This window comes from Paracoccidioides lutzii, assembly GCF_000150705.2.
Source record: "Paracoccidioides lutzii Pb01 unplaced genomic scaffold supercont2.12, whole genome shotgun sequence".
Classification (NCBI taxonomy): domain Eukaryota; kingdom Fungi; phylum Ascomycota; class Eurotiomycetes; order Onygenales; family Ajellomycetaceae; genus Paracoccidioides; species Paracoccidioides lutzii.
The window spans coordinates 20099-42410 of record NW_015440958.1 but is presented as its reverse complement, the minus strand read 5'-3'; the positions used below and the strand labels follow the sequence as shown (position 1 = coordinate 42410).

Sequence of the window (22312 nt, the reverse complement as noted above, 5' to 3'; positions counted from 1 at the left end):
TCATACCAAATCCCGCTCTGGCTGCTACAGCTGTAAGGCGCGCCATGTAAAGGTACGTAGATACATGAAAACCCTGCATATATTTGCATTCAATTTCTAGATACTTACATGTATATATATAAGAAGTGTCCTGAGACGCGGCCGATATGGAGAACTGTACGGCAAGGAAGCTTGATTGCGTCTATCCCGTGCAATTCAAATTGCAATCACAGCAGCTAGCCGCACGCCGGTTGATACCAGATCATAGCAAAAAGAACCGTTCTGCTGCTGTCTTTCGGCTTACAACGTCTCCGTCGGCTTCGTCTCCGTCGCCATCGCCGTTGTTTTCAACTTTCATTAGGCCCATTGGCGTTCTTCAGCTCCTTCCCACATCCTCCACGATCGAGGATATGCGTTTCTTCCACCATTACATGATTGCGGCACATCTGTATCTGCCGTTTGGCTGTGATGGGGTTTGGGTAAATGATATACCTCAGCTTGCTCACCAGGTAAACCAGATTTTTCTCTGGCTTCATATATTTTGCTTTCCGAACTGATCTCGATTGCCGAAGTACGAAGTACGAGTACCTAATGCACGCCATCCTTTCCCTTGGCGCCTTACACCTCTCTCTCATGAACACAGTAAACACTGGTCTTGAAACCTCCCCTAGCTATACGGCCATGGTATCCCACCGCGGCCTCGCCTTGCGCGGACTGCATGAAGCAATTGGAAAGCTTCCCAGCAACTACATTCCACCACCAATACTTTACCAACAGCTACCAGCACCCAAACCCACGAACTCAACGCCATGCTAGCTACCTGCTATGCCCTAGCTGTCCAATCCAGCCACATAATGGACGGCTTCACCGATTTCCTCATCCTAGTGCGCGGCTGCGGACGTCTCGACAACCATATCTCGGTGCACTACAACGCGGAACTCAGGACATTACCTTTGAACGTGAAAGGTCCAGATATGTACGTTCTATACCCTCATCTTGTCAACGGCAACGATAATGGCGATGATGAAGCTAGTCTCGTAGCCATGGACATGCCCACCATCCAGTGCATGACAGTTGCGGTGAGAGCGCTCTCACCACTCCTCCAGCACGATTGGGACTGGAAGTATCATGAACTTATCCTTACGGCTCTGGAGGCATTGCGGAGACGTGCGTGGGTTGATGCATTTATACACTTCCAGGATACATATGTAGTGTGGTGCTCGATGGACGAAGCGAACTTCCCGGAGCATATTATTTCGATATTGGCGCCAGTGCGCAAAAGTAAAGCTTTTCTGATACTGTTTGTGCATTTTACGGCGATACAGACGGTTATGTTGCCGATTATCTTACGCGCAATTCCGCTGCAAGCTAGATTTCCGCAACTGATGTTACTGCAGGTGCGCTGGTTGAATGAGATTAGCTGCTGGATTCCAGATGAACTGCAACAATACCTGTCTGTTCCTTTGGAGGCGGTGGGGAGGCTTGGCGGAGAGTGTGGAGTACGGGTAAGACAGCGTCAATATCTTTGGTAGAGGTGAGGGTTTAATACGGAGAAGTAGTAACTACGTGATTCACACAATATCATATGATTAATATACAGATACAAATGCTCAAAGAGGAGTGGATAAGAATAATGTACAGGTAATTCTTCTATTTGACTATTTCTAATTATTAAGGAAAACAGATACTCTTTTGATATGTACAGTAAGATAATCACGATATTATATCTATTTGAAGAATGTAAGTGATGTGTCAGGAGACAAGACAGAAATATCAGATTATATCACATCAATCAAATCTCTCTTTTAACTCCTTCACAGAAATCCAATAATATAAATAAATAATGATTTAAAAGAGCTGACTGAATGTGTGCACAGTTTATTAATGAGTTTCAATAAAATGAAATCACAGGAGGCTTGTGTAGCTTGCTCTGCTGATCTCAGAAACATATTTTTTATTATGTTGGAGTTTTGATACAAATGACACAGCAAACTTGTAAGTTGATATGAATCTGATCTGGATTATATCAAGTAACTCGACTAATTTAGTTAACTATCCAGGTACTTAATGCTCTCTCGCTCATTGAATGTGAATATGCCTACGACGCCGAAATTACAAAAAAAAAAAAAAAAAAAAAAAAAAAAAAAAAAAAAAGGGAAAAAAAACCCTAGGAAAATGAAGAAGCAGAAGAAGGGGAAGAAGTAATTAGTTACATCACTGCCCCTCCAACCCTCCCATCCCCGTATCGCCCTGCCCGGCCCCATTCTTATTTGAACCTTTACTACCCTCGTCCCCACTCAGTAGCACCTTGGTCTGCGGTACTTCCCCGCCCAGATGCTCCCCCGGCGTCACCGCAACCACATTGTCATTTTCATCTACAAACTCAAAATTATACCGTGACAGAAGGTGTGGGATCGCTGACAGTTGCGGCCCATACCGTGCCGTGTTATCATACAGCTCAAACAGCGGCACGGCGAGTAGTTTCATGTTCTTCGGCACAGATAGAACCTCTGTTTTGCATGATATAGTCAATATTAAAACATGTAGATATAAAAAATAAGAATGGAAAATATACAGGGGAAAAAAGGCATACTCTTCTTTGGAAGCTGGATGAAATACAGCTTCTTGCACTCCTTCGGTCGCGTCACATGCCCTGGCAGAAACGGGTACATGAACGTCTCAAAATTCGGCCGCCACCACTGCGCCAGCGTGTCGCCTATTTCCCACTCGTCGTTCACCCCTTTACCGGAAAATTGTGAACCAACTGGGGCCAATCGTTCGTTCAGCCGGGCCTTGAACCCTTCCACCTCATCGTCATCGTGGTGGAGGTAATCACCTGGCCTGCCATATATCAATAACTACCCCACATTTAGTTTCGGACGTCATATACTGTACAGCTTAAAAAAAGCATTCGCAATCTGCAACATCAGCACATGCGGATGGTTGTGCTCATGGCATACCAAAACACCCTCGCACGTGCGGCGCATGCCATACTGCTCATAGTGCTCCTCCAACCGCTTTAGCCGCGCCAGCACAGATGGGTCTTCTTCGGGTTGCGTTTCCTTTGTTCCGAATGTGTAGTTTGAAAGTGGGTATAGTCGGATTGTGGGCGGCTGCTTGGCTGAAAAGCCTTGCGGGAGGATGGGGCTGCATGAAGGTAATCAGTACAGTATATGATTGTTTGATGGTAAAAAAAAAAAAAAACGAAACCGTAAAGAAGCATCCCGCAAGTAAAGAAAAAAAAAAAAACACCATGGGTGAAATGCGCGACAAGGGACTTACGGAGCTGAGCTCTGTAGTGCCGTTGCGGTCACTGTCGACATTGTCGCTGGCGCGTGCCCTGCTCCGCACAATCCTTTTCCTCAATTCCGAACGGATAGTGCTCCGTATATGCTCCGTATGCGATTAGTTGGATGGAATATACGAGTCTCTGGGCCTGAGAGCTGTTATAGAGATCAGGCACTTCGTGACAGAATAAGGCTGAATATAAATCATTGACTGCTCGTTTTCATCGTTAGTAGATTGATAGCTCTTTGAAGGATTGTATGCGCGTTGCTGTGGAAGCAGCGGAATATCTATTCTCCGTAAACAGGAGATAGTACCATGAAGGTCATGTGATTAGGAGGCCCAACTATTTCCTATTTGGAATCAACATCATAGAATTGCCTTGAATTCATCATTAACTAATTGTCTAGTTAACTTACGCAGTATTACGTGTTCTTTTAAGGGATGTAAATCTTTAAGCTATCGCGCGAAAGATATCATCAATATATAAAAGAGCATCTAACTTTCAAAACAAAATAATGCCTAAATAATAAGTCATGATTGATTCCCAATTCCGAAAACCTGCCAAAAGCTCTGAACCCAACTGTCAAGTCATCAAGAACCAAAATCGTAAGAAACGCACGTCGCTCATTACCATTCTACCTACGACCCAGGGGTCAAGGTTCCAAACATATCCAGCAAGAATAAGCCCCGTCAGTTGCTTAATAAGTGGACACAACCCCGCCTGCGTTTACAACTTCGCATCGACCTCCTCGAATTCGCTCAGGTCCACTATTGGTGCCGGAGCGGTACTGACCTCAAGACGTGCCTTATACTCAGGAACGTTGGTGATGTACGTGGGTTTCACACTCTGAGATTTCGTCATCACAGTGTCATTAGCAACCCCGTTAGCAACTTTGTCTGCCTCAAGCGACGTCACAATGCTAACTCCTTGCAGCAGTTCATCAAGGACGTTGGCTGTCGGGCTGACAATGTTGGCAACCTTCTCATCGTCCAGTTTCACTTCGGCTTCCAGGAAACCCTTGATCGTGGACATGATAGCATCCTTAGTTTCACCATTGTAATTGGTTATTTCCACATTGGCAAACGACGACTTGAACTTGTTGTTATCGAACTTGATCGAGGACGAGGATAGGATAACCGACAACTGCTCCACAAGCTTCGCCTTTCGCTCTTCCGTCACAGCATCAGATCCGACAGCCTTATGCGCTTGAGATTGTGCGACTAGGTGCACCGAAAGCTTAGCACGAGTTGGGGAACTTGGATCGATATATTGGTGATAGTACTCAATCATCTCCGCCTTACTCAATTCTGCAATTATCTTTGCATCTGTTTCGTGTTGTATGAAGTCAAAGTACTCCGATCCGATATGCGACCAGAACCGGCCCGTTTCGGAGTTCAGGTTCTTCAGTTTCTCCAACCGTTTGTTGATGAGGCTGCGTTTGTGGCCCTCGAATTCCTCCCCCGTCATCTTATCCAACGTCTCTGCAAAGCCGGCTAAAAACGCATCAATACGAGTCTCCAGGTATTGATTGGTTCGGTCACTCTGGATAATAACGCGATAACCCAGCGTCGTGGCTGCATACCGCACACCACTCCATACAACATACCCAAGCTGCTCCTGTGTTCGGAGTTGGTCAAATGCTGGCTCGTTGGTAAGCTGACCGAATAAGAGAGATTTGGCACGCAGCTGCGGGTCCATCAAGCTTCCCACGAATAAATAATATTCAATGCAGTGGTTTACGTTTGCTGGGTCCTTCAGCGTTTTCTCGTAGACGAAATTGCTGCCTGGAGGGAGGATTATGTTGCGTCGCATGTGCCACTGAGACTTGGGCAATGGGCGGGCATGGAACGTAGATTCAACCAAGTCTGCCATTTTCAACACGTCTTCCTTGTACAAATTGCCGTGACCCAGAAGTTCGATATGGGTTTGGCGGAGTAGTTGCGGGAAAAAAGCGGCCACGTCTTCGGCTTCGATGTGCTCCAGCTCAGCAGCAAGCTGCTCATTAATCCATGCTTTCTCTGCTGTCAGGTACCTGGTCACATTTCCAACCTGATGGTATGGTTGTTGAAATTCGGCATTGGAGAAGCCCTTGATCATCCGGTCTTTAACTATCTTGAAACGGTCTGGCTTAACTTTGAAGTCTCTCATGCTATGGAGCACCTTTTCCAAGAGGACTGCCATCTTGTCATTATAACCGGAAACGGTCACCTCGAGACCAAAAACACTCGCCGATAAACTATAATCAAGTCCACCCAGCTCGGCATCGTAGGAATACTCTTGAAGGTCATCCCGGATTAAGCCGCATGCTATCTTGGTAAGAACATTATTACCAGGGGTTGCGTATACCAACGGATTCCGAAGAGTGATTTCAAGCGTTGCTTTAGGAACGAAAAAGGTGTCGTCCTTTTTAAACCATGCCCTGACACGGTCGTCGTTCCGGATAAGCGTAGGCTTCTTTGCTGGCTCGAGCACGTCTTTCTTTTCAACCTCGAGCCGTGTTGGAACGAATTCGTTCTTATGCGGCAGGTGAAGTTCCGGTAGCGGGTTGTTTGACGGAGCCTGTAGAATACGCTCGATTTGGGAAAGCATATCACTAGAAATCTTTTCTACTCTGTACTCAGTACCATACCATTTTTCGGTAGAATCCCAGTTTCCTGGATAAGTTTGAGAAACAAGCTCAATATTGAAATTATCCGCTCGGAAAAAGTCGAGGCCACGTTTGATAGCTTGTTCATCAAATTTCCGAATCAAGCTTGGACCGCTGAGGAGCCATTCTCGAGGATAAGGCTTTTGCATGACGCTGCTAAGGCTGCTTGTGAAACGGCTTGCCGGAGATTTCTGTTTGAATTTGAAATCGACCTCTGCAAGGTTTTTCATCTCGTCAAAAATCCATTCCTCAGGTGCCCGTGACTTGATCAAGGAGATGTATTGGAAAATGACTTTAACAATTTCTTCATAATGTTTCAGACCATCTTCTGTAAGACGGACAGAGATGGTGAATAATGCAGAGCCTGGGCAAAGAGCCAGGGAACCGGCAGAAAGCCCGTATGCCCAACCCTTCGCTTTGATATAGGCAAGAATGCTACCGGGTCCTTCATGGCCAATCAAGTGGCTGATATACTTGGAGGGCTTTGATTCATACATATCGTCCTCATCCTGGTAAGGGAAAAGCATGTCCAAAGACCGGCTATCCATGACTGGTTTTGCGAAGCAGATCTTCTGCAAATTTTCTGATGTAAACGGTTGAACATCATCCCACCTATTTTGCGGCAAGCTTTTGTTCTTGACGTCGGCAAACAATTCCGCAACCCAGCCTTCCAGCTCATCCAAAGATTCCTGTCCAAGGACAACTAGTTTCATACGATTTGCCGAGTAGTTCGTTTCGTAGAAACGTATGAACTCGTCCCGTACATTTATGCCACGTGACTGAGGTCCATCCCTTAGGGTTTTCAAATTTCCTGTTGAAAAGTGGTGGTAAGGGTGCTTGGGATTTGAAAGCGATTTGTTGAGTTGCAGAAGTCTCCAGGCATCATTCTGAAGGTTCTTTTTATTCTCCGAGTCTACCGCCCTTAGCTCGCGATCCAAGGTAGACTCAAGGAACAACGGAGCAATGAAGAACTGGGCAAATCTATCAAGAGCGCCATAAAGCGGGGGAACCAAGTCATTGGAGGAGGATGCTGCGCTGTCTGCAGTACTAGGGAAAGGCGGTTTAGAAAGGCCATCGATCAGTGGCTCCGCCTCTGGGGGAAATGCAGCAGTAGCTGAAGGAATCTCCGGTGAACTTTTGGATTGGGAAGTCGCTGTGGCAGCTACTTCGAAATAATAGTTTGTTTCTGTTGCTGCTGTATATGCGTTTGAATAGCCTGAATGTGCCGCCAGATACTGATTATAGGCATTTTCTTTTGGGTACTGCATGGAACGATTAGCCCGGGTGTCTGCACATATAGCTAGTACATACATAGTGGCTAATTTGTTTACTAGCTGGAGGAGAAGACTAAAGAACCACCCACCTTTTCTGTTCCCATAAAAAGGGCGTGTTCTACAGCGTGAGCAATTCCTGGTAGGTCATCATCGTCTGAAAAATTGCCAACATTCACATTAACCGAAGCACTTGCCTTGTCAGTATCGGGATCGTGAACAAGCAGAGCCTCCAATTTATTTGGGAGTCGGATAACACGATAAGAGCGATCATCAACAGAGGGTTTCTCGAGAACATCAGCAAGGCGTTCAACGGTTGTCATAGTGTAGTGGTGCTTTTGGTATTGTTCTGGAAATGAGGGTAAGGGAGCAGATTGTGTCGAGAAACGGGGTGACAAGGCGGATGTGAATAAGTGGCGAGTAGCAGAAGAGCAGAGAGCGGGGAAAACAAGAAGCAGACAAGGCGAGATGATGGCAGCGACTGTAGAGGCAGTAATAAGAGACGGAGAAACCGGTCTGGGGTGTGATAGAGAACGGAATGGAGCCAACAAGGGATTGGTGAGTACCGTGTGGGTGTTGGACAGCGGTAACCGGAGAAGGCACCTTGACGACATGCGACGGCCTACAGGGGAGCACGACAGGAGATGACACAAGCACAGCAGTCTATAGCATCTACAACACAAAGCGATAAAAGTGAAAGCCAGGGGAAGAAGAGTGGGTGAAAGAGGGCATTAATATGATATAGGAGGGAGTTGAGGGTAGGATTAGTGATGTGAGTCGAGTGAGTTGATTGAGTGAGCGAATGGCGGCATAATTATAGAATGTAAACTAAATTTCTGCTCAAAAAGTACAGACAGCGGTGAGTATAACTACGACACTTTTCCCCAGATTACCGGCTGTTGAACCTGTGGTTGGCTTATATGCTGGCATACCATACCATACTGTACTGTACCGTACTGTACATACTGAACATGCACTGATACCAATGTTACTGAATATAGAAGACGGTTTAACTTCGGCAATTCACTGGCGCTGACTCATCCGCCGTCGTGCAAAAGCCGAGACTTGACTGAAAAATGATCTTTGAACACGTTTGTATATTCTTCGTATTATTTGCTTCAGGTCAAATTCCTATTGCACGGAGCTTGGAGTAAGCTCTTTCAATGCAAGGAAAGAAACAGGCTTATGCGGACTTGCATGCCCACGGCTCACTCTGTTAGATATTCGGAGCAAACAATTTTTGAAACAAAAGCAAGCTGCCATCGCCGAACCACGACGTTACTCCAACCGTTGCAACCTTGTGCTGCAGAACAGCTCTCGATATTACACATTATTCTCCTCCCTTGAGATTTGTATGCCTTAATTACAGGTCAAAATACGTGGTGGAAGGCATGCTGATTAGCCCGGCCTCGACAATGAACCGAGTAACGTTCCAATCGAGGCCGTCGCAATAAGGGCTCGTTGTAACGCCCGCCTGCTGTTTTCCAGTCTGCCACCCTTCAACGCGATATCGTCATCATTGTTGAACCTCATAAATCTTGAACATCAGCTGCCAAAAAATCAATAATGATGATATTAGAACCTTCCTTTTAATTTTTTGTTTCCTCCCCATCTCATTAACTGGAGAATCTGGAAACATATTCCCCGGCTTTGATCTGGACAGTTCAAGCATTGGTTAATTCTGTGTCTTAGTTTACCTTGTTTTCGTGTACGGCAGAACATAACTTTTTCGGTGATCCTGATGCACCACATTTTGTCTGTGCAAGCCTTAAACGCTATGTGCTAATCTTCTATCTAGCGTAATCTTGATCACGATCATGGGAGCATCTTCATGGAATAATGTCCAACAAGATCATAGCTTTCCCTGCCGGGTCAATGACGGTGACAGACTCATCGCTCAATCACGGGGCAAATAGAAATTCGCTTACTATTTTCAGGTTGCCAGTTGTTTTTCCCCCTAAGCTAATGTGGAATTAATTGTCTATTATCTTGAAATCTACCATTGTTGAGTTGAGTTCTGTTGGAGTTACGGTAGTTAACGTGACTGACCACCCAACGATTTCCGCCACCCAACGATTTCGCTACCTACTACCCTACGGTTTTGAAACAACGACAAATTGAATTACTACTAGCTATTAAATATTAAATGAGTGTATTATAGATTACATATAAATTAGTATAGTTAAGAAAATAAATGAGTGTTTGACTTAATAGCACAGTCAAAATGGCTGACTTCGCTTTCATAAGAAAGAGAGGTAAACGAGTGCTGGATAGTGATTTTGATACTGAATTCATTGGATTTCCTAATGAGGCAGTTTGTATAGGTCTTGTGGGTTTGGATTTAGCTGTATTTGCTTTGCATTGGCATTTAAGTGATTGCTTCAATGCCTTCTCAGCAGTTTTCTACTTTTTAGATTCAGTTACTTCATATTTTTTAATCTCTGCAGTCTTTCAAGCAGTTTTTTGAGCAGTTTTATAAACTGCTTTACATTTAGCATTCTTAATAGTTTATTAATCTTACTGAATAGCTCATTGTAGCTGAAGTTCTTTCTTATGTGCAGTTTTTGCAGTTTTTTCACTTTTTAAATTAGTCTCATACTTCTGAGCCACTGTAATTTTACTAGGTGAAAAGAATAAAGCCTGCTTGAGTTTATCTCTATTGAATAGTTTAAAAGACTTGCCTTTTAAAAGACTTGCCTTACTTCGCTGCTATAGCTCTATCTGAAATGAGTTATACTATTAAATTTGATATATAAAAGCTTATTTTCAAGAACAAGCTTCTTATCAACGTGAATGATTTGTTCAATATCAGCATTTAATAATGATTGTTGTATGTAAACTTGTTTAACAGCTTTGCAAAATTCATGAGTAATAGTAGATGTAGCAGACTGAACAGTTTCAGAAGAAGTAATTAATCATTTAGTAAATATCTTAAACATTTGCTCAGAATTAAGTGAATAAATTTCTGTAGCTTCAAATTCTACTTGTATATTTGCAGATATAAGTGTGTCATAGCTTCAATCTAGGCGCAGGTGAAACAGATATTTGATTGCCAGCTAGGTAAGCTATCTGAATGAAATACTAAGTTAGTTTCTAAAAGATGAATTTGAGGAAAGTTCTGTTTATATAGCTCTTTCCTTAGCGCAATTGCTAGGCGGTTCTCATGTTTATGAGGTATTCATTTGCGGGGTTGCTAGGCAGTTGTGATTATTGATTATTTCAGCCTGATAATATTACACTGTCAAGAAGTCTGGACAGAGCCCATTCTACACTATCACAAAGTGCTATATTTCAAGCTGCATAAAAAAGTCTTTAAAAATTATATTTAGTGATATATAAATAGTCAAATTCTTGATGTAGTAGTGAATCCAATTCTTTCACATAGATTTTTGCAAGTGATGCAAATTCTTTGATATTTAATAATTGTAAATAATAAGTTGAATGTAATAAATATACTGCAAATAGAATATAATTTATATTTATGTAGTTTACAAACTTCATATTAATATGAGAAGAATGATTATTTAATATAAGTAAGTATCAGCTACAGTTGTGATGACATAGAATAAATGAGCTCTATTCAGCCTTTTTAATAGTGTAAAGCCATAGACTGAAATAATTAGTAATCACAACTATCTAGACATTGAAATAGTAATCAACCTTATAATTACCTTGTATATAAATAACATGTAAATATGAAAAATGATATTAAGAAAAAAAGCTATATAAATAGCGTTTTTCTTAAACTTATTTTTTAAAAACTATTTTAATATTTTATTTATATAGTTTATTTAACTGATAATTAAATATCTATTTTATCTGCATCTAAATTGAAGTGTTGATATAATATTAATATTAATAACTTTTTTTATCTATTTTTAAAGTAAATTTTTTCAATAAAAAATCTCTGAAAATTTTTATTTATTTTTATTTTAAATTTTTAAGAATATTGCTAAGATATTAATAGCAGTTAAAGAATCAAACAGTTTATGATAATATAGAATAGACTCTGTAGCCTTCTTAACAGTATAAGACTGAGATGAACAGTAATTGCAACTGTTTATATATGATAATCACAAATTATCTAGACATCAGTATAGCAACTAACTCTACAATTATCTCACATATAAATAACATGTAAATGAGACAATTACATGACAACTATACTAAGAAAAGAACTATATAAATAGAATTTTCTCTAAACTTATTTTTTAGAAATTATTTTCATATTCACTCAGATAACTTATTTAGTTAATAATTAAACATTTGATCATCTGTGTTTAAATTGAAGCTGTGATATAATACTAAAATTAATAACTTTTTTACTCTTTTTAAAGTAGGTTTTTTTAATAAAAAACCTTTGAGAATCTTTATTAACTTTTGTTTTAAACCTTTGAGAATACTGCTAAGATGTCAGAAGCAGTTAAAGAGTCTGACTATTTATAAAAATCAGATTAAAATATAATAACTTTGACTGAAAGAAATATAAAATTAAAAAATCTTATATTAAAGGAATAATTCTTTGTATCAATTAAAGAGAATTCAGATCAGATATATCAAGAGATTGCTAATTTTATAAATAAGATAAGAGATACTTTAGAAAGAGTTAGAGTAGAATAAAATGAGCAGAAAAAGCAAATAAGTAAACTTGACTAGCAAGTAAATAGTTTAATAGAAAAATAAAATATATTATAGCAAACTGTGAACTCTTTAGCCTCTTAAATCAGACTGATGAACATTCAATAAATACAACAATCAGTCAAACTTAATAACTCTAAGCATTTCATTAATAGAAAAAAATTGATATTTAGAGATTAACTCTTCTGAATGAAACATAAGCTAGCTGTCAACATGGACTATTTTCCAACTGAGAAAAGTTATATTATCTATATTGAAAACTGAATTAAGAGATTTAACTTTAAAAATGAAGAAAAGTTACTCTAAGAAGTTTAAAATAGCTAAGTAAGTATTTAAATATCTATAAAAATATAAAATAATGTTAATAAGACTGAGAATACAAAGATAAAATATTAATAACTGATAATAAGAAATGAAGATAAGTATTATATATTTGTGACTAAGTTTTTATATCTAACAAATAAAGCTCAAGTTCATAAGAAAGATTATAAAGCAGATATTCTTTATTAAACTTTCTTTAATTTTCAATATATAATTGCAGCTATCTGTATCAATTGCAACATCTTTCATAAAGTTCAAGATATTTGCACCTGAACTGCTCATTATTTTAAGAGCATATCTAGTCAAAATAATTAATAACTACTCAGCTATGAAGAAACTTTAATAACTCAAATCAGCTATAAAGGAACTTCAGTCACATTAACACAGACAACTGAGAATGGACTAAAGAATGAAGATTAGAAAAAGAATGTAAAATGTTTTAATTATCAAAGCAAAGATCATATAGTACAATATTACTTATACAAGTAAAAAACAGAACTAAAGAAAGTGAATATTGAAACTGCTATCACTAAGTTAGAAAAAGATTAAGTCTAAGAGAAGCCTTCTTCTCAGATAAAATAATTGCACTAGAAACTTTGAATATGAATTAGTTGATAAGTAAAAATTTTTTTACTATATATATTAAAGTAGCTTTTAATAAATATACTATTTTTACAAAAGCACTAATAAATTCTGAAGTAAACTACTATTTTCTTATTGATATAAGCTTTATATATAGATGTATCAAAGCCTTAGAAGCAAATCTCAAAAAGCTAAAGAAAAATTATCAGATTATAAAATTCAATAATCAAAAAGAAACTTCAATCACAGAAGCTATCTTACTATATTTATAAGTAAATAAATAAAAATTTCTCAATATGCTAATACTAATGACAGATATAAAATCACTGATATGATTCTATAACAGTTCTGACTGATGAAGCAAGAAATTTGACTAGATATGAAAAATTAATATTTAGTATAATCAAGTATATAAACATTTGCAGATGTAGAGGATTAAGCTCTAAGAACTAGAGACTAGTCCTACTATATAACAAGGATGAATTGCTTGAGAAAGGGAAGAAAAGAATGAGATGAGAACATGAGCTTAAGCAAGCTCACATAGCATGATCATGTGCACACATGCAAATGATGGCTAGGCTGAGTCAGCCAGCCAGAGTGAATCTAATGGTTCAGCCTCTTATAATACCTCTCTTCTCCCTCTTTGTTGCAGGCCTTTACAACTATTTAAAGCTCTCTTTATATCTAATTTTGCCTGCTGAGAGGTCTTTCAAATGTTCAAAGTCTTCACTTCTTGTAGGAGACTTGCATCATTTCATATAGGCTCAGCCCAACCTACTCATTTAACAAGGTATTGCTTTTTCCTTTGATAGATTTATTCATCTTAAATTTCCACAATTTCAAACTCAAATCCTTCTGGAATCTCTATAGTGAGTGACTGTCAGTCAGTTTGCCTCTGACTAGGTAGAGAATTCATCACTGCAGCATGTAGAAGCTTTACATTAAAGATATTGTGAATGTCAGATGAGATATTCAGTCAGTAAGTATGAAATTCTATCTTTTCTAGCATAGTATATTGATTGTATTTCATATTCAGCTTCTTGCACAGATGATTAGTTCTCATGTTCTCTAAGCTCAATCAGATTTTATCTTCAACTTGAAAGCTTGAAGCTGAATCTCTTCATCTATTCATGTAGTTCTCTTGAGATTGTTGAGTATCTGTCATTTTTATTTGAGCTCACTTTAACACTTCACAGATCTTCTTCATATAATCATTCACAATCTCAATGAGATTATATGATATTTCAACAGGAAGTGCATCAGCTATATCAATGAAGAAGATGTGAAAAAGATGTGTTAAAAAAAATAAGCTCACATCTGTTAAGGCAGCATTTCTATTATTGATGATCAGCTCTGTCAGAGAGAGTCATTCATATCAGTCATTCTGTTGAAAGCTAATATACTTGTATAGGTAGATTTTCAGAGTCTGATTCATTTGCTCTGTAGCTCTGTCAGTCTCTGAGTGATAGACTGTAAAGAGTCATCTTTTAATGTCTAATTTCTCATACACTCAAGTTCAAAACATGCTTGTGAAAGCTGACCCTCAATCTGATACTACCATCTTAAGAATGCTATATCAAGAAATGATGTTGTGAAAGAATACTCTAGTCACTGTCTTCACATCAGTTTTCTTAACTGCTTTTAATATAATCCTCTTGATCAGTCTGTTCATTATAATCATGATGTTCATATATTCTTTAGAGCTTGATAAGTTCATAATAAAGTATATAGAAAGCTTCTGCCACATATGTTTAGAAATGAGAAGAGGCTTAAGCTGTTCCTGATGTTGATCTCTCCATGTGATGTTTGATCTGCAAAGATGACAGTTTCTGATCATTCTTCTCACATCAGTGGCATAGCCTGACCAGTAGAACTTATATCTTAGAACTTCTGCCATTTGCTCTTATCTAAAATGATCAGTAAGAGATGAGTTGTGAGCCTTGTGCTCTAATCTGATTTGAAGAGGTTTGAAGTCTGACACTCACTTACAACCTTGAAATAGAAGCTCCTCATTCTCATTTAAAGAGCATTCAGAGATGGAGACCTTAATGCTGAGTTCAGAAGAAAATCTGAATCTTTCTTCACAAAGAGTCTGCTTCAGACACTGCAAAATCTTGTCATTTTTGTGAGCCTCATTTCACTGAGCTTGAAGAGACATCTCAGGTTCCACACTGGCAGCAATCACTCTTGATTCCATTTCAGGTGCCAGTACATTAAACTTAAGTAGTTATAAGAGGCTGAACTCCTAAATTTGCTCTGGCTGGCTGACTCAGCCTAGCCATCATTTGCATATACGCACGTGATCATTCTACACGAGCTTGCTTAAGCTCATGTTCTTATTTCATTCTTTTCTTCCCTTTCTCAAGCAATTCATCCTTGTTATATAGAAGGACTAGCCTTTAGTTCTTAGAGCTTAATTCTCTACATTATGAATTGCTTCACTCCTTTCATTGATAGATCACTGAGAGTTTTAATTCTGTATTATGAAGCTCAGCAAATATGCTGACATACAACAGACTATTGAAAGTCTTAAATCCTGCATCACAAAGTTCAGTGATAGCACTGATATATGAATAGACTGAGTTTGCAATCATGCTAACAAATGAATGAGCAACATTGAAAATGTCTAGCTGAATGAGATAAAGCAGCAGACTTGTACAATGAATACACAAATGAATATAAGAGGTTGAACCTCTAGATTTGCTCTAGCTGGCTGACTCAGCCTAGCCATCATTTGCATGTGCGCACATGATCATGCTACGCGAGCTTGCTTAAGCTTGAGTTCTCATCTCATTCTTTTCTTCCCTTTCTCAAGCAATTCATCCTTGTTATATAGGAGGACTAGCCTCTAGTTCTTAGAGCTTAACCTTTTACATTACACATTGCTTCACTCCTTTCATTGATAGACCACTGAGAGCCTTAATCCTGTATCATGAAGCTCAGCAAATATGCTGACATATTATAGACTATTGAGAGTCTTAAAATTCTGCATCACAAAGTTCAGTGATAGCACTGATATATGAATAGACTGGGTTAGCAATCATGCTAACAAATGAATGAGCAACATTGAAAACATCTAGCTGAACAAGATAAAGTGGCAGATTTGTACAACAAATACATAAATGAATCAATACAAAGTAATGAGCAGGCATGCCCTCAGCAGCTTTGAACAACAATGAATAGTCTTTCTTCAACAGCAGAAACAGGTTCAGTGTGAGAACAGAGATTTAATAGCAGCTCAGCAAGCTGAAATAGCTAATCTACAATAAGCTTTGAACACTATGACATCAATTCTCTCTCAATTGAATCTGCAATCATTCATTGCAGTCAGAAGATCAAAGATCAAGCTACTGAACTGCAAGAAGTATGATAATTCTAATCTGAAGCACTACTCTCAGTGAGAGCTAAAGCTTCAATCATAACTTAAGATTAATAGAAAAGCTTTAGATAATAATGAGGAATGTACTTAGTATATGTACTTAAGACTGGAAGAAATAGCAGCAGCTCAAGTTTACCTCTAAGTTGAGAATAATAAGAACAAGATCAACTTCACAGTAGAGAGCTTACTGAAGCAGACATGCATGCTCTTTAGTGATTCTGCACAACAGGAAAAGGCTATGCAAAAGCTCAACAATCTATAATAGAGTAGAAGAGCTCTCTTTGACTTTCTGCCTGAATTTAATCAGCTACTGCTGGAAGCTGATGATCACAGATGAGATGATCACATTAAAAAGAAGTATTTGAAATCTGCTCTAAGCATGGAGCTGAAGGAAGGTATGATGAGTGTAAAAGAACTGTCTCTCTACAAGAATTACTGCAAGGAGCTTAGATTAGTTGATCATCAACTCTCTGAGCTTAAAACTTTAAGGCAGTGATCTAAACATTGTGAGAGCAGATCTTCTTCAGATCATATAATGTCTAATTCACACTCTCTACTTTGTCATGCTGTTCTTGACTGATGAAACTGATCTCAAGCTTCTGTTGATGATCTGATGAATCTCTCTTCTAGTGCTGTGATCCCAAGTACTTACCACATCAAATTAATAAATCAGACAGAGATTAATTGATGGAGAGAGCAAGGCCTGTACCTGAGATGCAAAGTCAGAGGTCATATGATTAAGAGCTGTCTGTTCAAATCTTTCAGATGCTCTGCCACCTCCATGATAGCTAAGATGATTTCCAAGCCAGTACTGAATGATGATAATATGGATATGAGCAAAGATTTGGGAAAAGAGTAGCTCCAATCAAAAGACACTGGAAGGAGTGAAATAAGAAGCTTATGAGAAAGCAATGGAGAAGATTTAAATCTAAGATGATATTCAAACTCTTCACTGTCAATGCTCTAGTAGATAATGCCTTTTCAATTAAAGCAATGATAGACAATAGATATAATATCTATAGTTTTATTTCTCAATCCTACATTAACAAGCATAAGCTCCTGTGCATTGAAATTCTCCTTGTTAAAATGACTGGCTTTGAAGACTTCATGAGACTCTCTACAAGCATGGTGACTGGCATTCAAATTGATATAGGCAGTCACATAACTGAACAGGCCTTTCTTTACATGGTGAATAGGTTACATGGTCATAATATGTATCTAATTGACCCCTGGCTGGCCCAGCAAAAGGCAACTGTGATCCCTCATCAAAGAATTATGAGATTTAAAAAGAGTGACATAAAGATAAAGCCTAGTTTAAATGCAAAAGCTGATGTGATTCTTATCTCTGCTATAAGCTTCTCTAGGCTTGTGAGCACTTGAGAGAAGTGAAACATTGAGATCTTCACTGTCAGTTTGACTGACATTCAAAAGACTCTAGAAGTGAAACCAGAGATTGACTATAGAGAAAAGCTGCCTGAACATTATCATGAGTTTTTGAATATACTTGATAAGGAAGCCACTGACACTCTACTCCCACTTTGTGGCCCAGGTAGAGATCATAGGATTAAACTGATTAAAAAGGCTGATGGTAGCATAGAACAACCTCCTTGAGGCCCACTATATAATATGTCTTGAGAGGAACTACTGACTTTGTAAAAGACTCTTACACATTATCTAGATAAGAGTTTTATTAGAGTAAGCAACTCTTTTGCAGCCGCCTCTGTACTATTTGCAAAGAAGTCTGAGGGTGAACTAAGATTCTATGTAGACTATCAAGCTCTTAACAAAATCATCTGAAAGAATTGATATTCTCTATCATTAATCAGTGAGACTCTACAGTGAATTGGATAAGCTAAATGATTCATAAAGCTGGATATTATTACAGCTTTTCACAAGATTTGAATCACAAAAGTTGATGAGTGGATAACAGTCTTTAGAATCAGATACAGGCTATTTGAGTGACTGATTACACTCTTTGATTTGGCTAATACTCTGAGCACATTTCAAAAATATATCAACTGAGCATTATATGGATATCTAGACGACTTCTACTTAGTCTATTTAGATAACATCTTGATATTTTTCTCAAAAAGCTTATAGGAGCATTGTGAGCATGTACAAAAGATGCTTATATGTCTACAGGAAGCAGGCCTGCAGGCAGACATCAGAAAGAGTGAGTTTAAGATGAACAGCACAAAATATCATGAATTTATCATTGAAGCAGGCAAGGATATACAAATATATTCAGAGAAGGTTAAAGCTGTTTTGAAATAAGTGACACCTACTACTCTTAAGAGTATATGAGGATTTTTAGACTTTACCAATTTCTATAGATGATTCATCAGAGATTTCTCAAAGATCATGACCCCAATGACAATTCTTACATGCAAGAATGTTCTCTTTTTGTGGATGAGCAAGGCTGAGGAAGCTTTTAAGTGTCTAAAATCAATGTTTATCTCTGCTTCAATCCTGCTTCAATTTGACTCTGACTATGAGACTATATTGAAAACAGACTTCTCAAGTTATGCTTTAGAAGAAGTGCTGCTACAATATGATGAGTAGAGCATTCTACACTTATGTGTCTTCTTCTCTCACAAGCATTCACCTGCAGAATGCAACTATGAGATTCATGATAAGAAGTTATTAGCAATAATTGAGTGTTTAAAGGAATAAGATGCTGAGCTGTAAAGTGTAAAGGAATTCAAGATCCTTATAGATCATAAGAATCTAGAATACTTCATGACTACATGCAGACTAAATAAAAGATAGCTATATTGAATGAATATTCTCTATCAATTCAACTTCAGAATTGATTACTGGCCAGAGAAGTTGAACACTGAACTAGACACTCTATCACAAAGAGAGCAGAACATGTCACAAGATGCTGATGATAAGAGAATCAAGCAGAGGTAAGCTCAACTACTTAAGTTTAATATACTGGTACCTGAAATGGAACTAAGAGTGACTGCTGCCAGTGTGGAACCTGAGATATCTCTTCAAGCTCAGTGAAATGAGGCTCACAAAAATGACAAGATTCTGTAGTGTCTGAAGCAGACTCTTCATGAGAGAAGATTCAGATTTTCTTCTAAACTCAGCATTAAGGCCTCTGTCTCTGAGTGCTCTTTAAATGAGAACAGAGAGCTTCTCTTTTGAGGTCATAAGTGAGTATCAGACTTTGAACCTCTTCAAACCAGGTTAGTGCACAAGGCTCATGACTCATCTCTTACTGATCATTCTGAGTGAGAGCAAACAGCATAAGTTCTAAGATATGAGTTCTACTGGTCAGGCTATGCTGCTGATGTGAGAAGAATGATCAGAAACTGTCATCTTTGCAGATTAAACACTGCATAAAGAGATTGATATCAGAAACTGCTTAAGCCTCTTCTTATTTCTGAATGCATATGACAGGAGCTTTTCATGGACTTTATTATGAACTTATCAAGCTCTAAAGAATATATAAATATCATGATTATAACAAACAGACTGACTAAGAGAGTTATATTAAAAGCAGTTAAGAAAACTGATGTGAAGACAGTGACTATAGTGTTCCTTCACAACATCATTTCTTGATATGATATTTCTAAGACAGTAGTATCAGATTGAGAATCAGCTTTCATAAGTATGTTTTGAACTTGAGTGTGTGAGAAATTAGATATTAAAAGATGACTCTTTACAGTCTATCACTCAGAGACTGACAGAGCTACAGAGTGAATAAATCAGACTATGAAAATCTATCTACACAAGTATATTAACTTTCAATAGAATGACTGGTGTGAATGACTCTCTCTGGCAGAGCTGATCATCAATAATAGAGATACTGCCTTAACAGATGTGAGCTAATTCTTTTTAACACATCTTTTCCATGTCTTCTTCATTGATATAGCTGATGCACTTCCTGTTAAAACATCATATAATTCCATTGAGTTTGCAGATGATTATATAAGGAAGACTCATGAAGTGTTGAAGTAAGCTCAAGTAAAAATGACAGATACTTAGCAATCTCAAGAGAACTATGTGAATAGATGAAGAGACCCAGCTCTAAGCTTTCAATCCAGAGATAAGGTCTGATTGAGCTTAGAGAATATGAGAACTAATCATCTGTGCAAGAAGCTGAATGTGAAATACAATCAATATACTGTGCTAGAAAAGATAGAATCTCATGCTTATCAACTGAATGTCTCACTCAGCATTCATAATGTCTTTAATGTAAAGCTTCTACATGCAGTGATAACAGATTTCTTGCCTAGTCAGAGACAAACTGACTAGCAGTCACTCACTATAGAGACTCTGAAAGGACCTGAGTTTGAGATTGAGAAAATTTGAGGTGAATGAACCTATCAGAGGAAAAAGCAATACCTTATTAAATGAGTAGATTGGGCTGAGTCTACATGGAATGACATGAGTCTTCTACAAGAAGTGAAGGCTTTGGACACTTGGGAGGCCTCTCAGCAGGCAAAATTAGATATAAAGAGGACTTTAAATAGTCATAAAGGCCTGCAACAAAGAGGGAGAAGGGGGGTATTATAAGAGACTTAACTCTTAGATTCACTCTGACTGGCTGACTCAGCCTAATCATCTTTTGCATATGTGCACATGATCATGCTGCACATGCACACATGATCATACTACATGAGCTTGCTTAAGCTCATATTCTCATCTCATTCTTTTCTTCCCTTTTCCAAGCAATTCATTCTTGTTATATAGGAGGGCTAACCTCTAGTTCTTAAAGCTTAATTCTCTACACATACCAAGCACATTCTTCATTATTATCTAAAGCTTTTCCATCAATCTTAAGTTTTGATTGAAGCTTTAGCTCTCACTGAGAATAGTGCTTCAGATTAGAATCATCATACTTCTTGCAGTCTGATAACTTGGTCTTTGATCTTTTGACTACAATAAGTGATTGCAGATTCAATTGAGAGAGAGTTGATGTTGAGATGTTCAATACTTGTCATAAATTAGCTATTTCAGCTTGCTGAGCTGCTATTAAATCTCTGTTCTCACACTGGACCTGTTTCTGCTGTTGAAGAAAAGTCATTCATTGTTGTTCAAAGCTGCTGGGAGTATTCCTGCTCATTGCTTCATGTTAATTTATTTATATATTTATTGTACAAGTCTGTCACTTTATCTCATTCAGCTAGATGTTTTCAATGTTGCTCATTTGTTTGTTAGCATGATTGCTAACCTAGTCCATTCATATATCAGTGCTATCACTGAACTTTGTGATGCAGAATTTAAGACTTTCAATAGTCTGTTGTATGTCAGCACATTTGCTGAGCTTCATAATATAGAATTAAGACTCCCAGTGGCCTATCAATGAAAGGAGTGAAGCAATTTGTAATGTAGAGGATTAAGCTCTAAGAACTAGAGGCTAGTCCTCCTATATAACAAGGATGAATTGCTTGAGAAAGGGAAGAGAAGAATGAGATGAGAACACAAGCTTAAGCAAGCTCACGTAGCATGATCACGTGCGCACAAGCAAATGATGACTAGGCTGAGTCAGCCAGCCAGAGCGAATCTAGGGGTTCAGCCCCTTATAGGAGTATATGAATCTGAATCTTCTTTCTTACAATAATGATCGTGACCTCCAAAGAGATGTAATAACTGTGAAAACTATTGAACATTCAAGAAGAAGATGTTCTAATCTTAATTTTAATGGAATTTTGATTGTTGTTTGATAATTGCATTTTAAATGAACTTTATTAAATACGTATAGTTTCGACCTTGGTTGGGTGGCTGGCTCGGTTGGAATTAAGGTTAGCTGATTAACTAATAACTAGTTAACTAGTTAACTAATAGTTTTACACTAATACACATGTGATTATTGGCAGCCAGTATACAATAGCTTGCTAGCCTTTCTCTTCATTTTTTCTTCAATGCAAGAGATTAATCAAATCTACATGATGTTGATCTCATGAAAGACCCAATGAAAGATAGATAACTCAAATCTTGAAATAAAAATTATATACTTACACGAGTCAAGAACAAATAAAAAAGAAAAAGAAACTGAAACTTCTTCAGCTGCTGGTAAATCAACACAAATGTCACGGTTAAAAATAAACTAATAACTAACTTCTAGTGATATGTCTTGCAGTGATTGAAGTCAGATCTGCTTCTTCATGTGACTGTATATACAGGCACTGTAGCAGTGCCTAGCAGCAGCGTATCCACATTTCTGTTGATGTGGTTTCCTTGTGGCCGACCAT

At 38.2% G+C, this 22312-nt stretch overlaps 3 protein-coding genes across 3 annotated transcripts; 1 reads left to right on the top strand and 2 right to left on the bottom strand.

Annotated features, from left to right (window-relative positions):
* Positions 1-146: 146 nt before the first annotated feature.
* Positions 147-1511, top strand: PAAG_04663 (hypothetical protein; the record flags this gene model as incomplete). Its single annotated transcript, XM_015845333.1, has 3 exons — positions 147-488; positions 559-663; positions 723-1511. The coding sequence occupies 3 exons, from the start codon at positions 147-149 to the stop codon at positions 1509-1511; spliced, it is 1236 nt and encodes a 411-aa protein (XP_015699559.1).
* A 682-nt stretch (positions 1512-2193) lies between these two features.
* On the bottom strand, positions 2194-3302 carry PAAG_04662 (cleavage and polyadenylation specificity factor subunit 5; the record flags this gene model as incomplete). The annotated part of the gene is made up of 4 exons (XM_015845332.1): positions 2194-2489; positions 2573-2837; positions 2940-3126; positions 3262-3302. 4 exons carry the CDS (start codon positions 3300-3302, stop codon positions 2194-2196), a joined length of 789 nt encoding a protein of 262 aa, XP_015699558.1.
* Positions 3303-3994: 692 nt separating this feature from the next.
* Positions 3995-7800, bottom strand: PAAG_04661 (A-factor-processing enzyme; the record flags this gene model as incomplete). Its single annotated transcript, XM_002793085.2, has 2 exons — positions 3995-7177; positions 7279-7800. The coding sequence occupies 2 exons, from the start codon at positions 7798-7800 to the stop codon at positions 3995-3997; spliced, it is 3705 nt and encodes a 1234-aa protein (XP_002793131.2).
* Positions 7801-22312: the final 14512 nt, after the last annotated feature.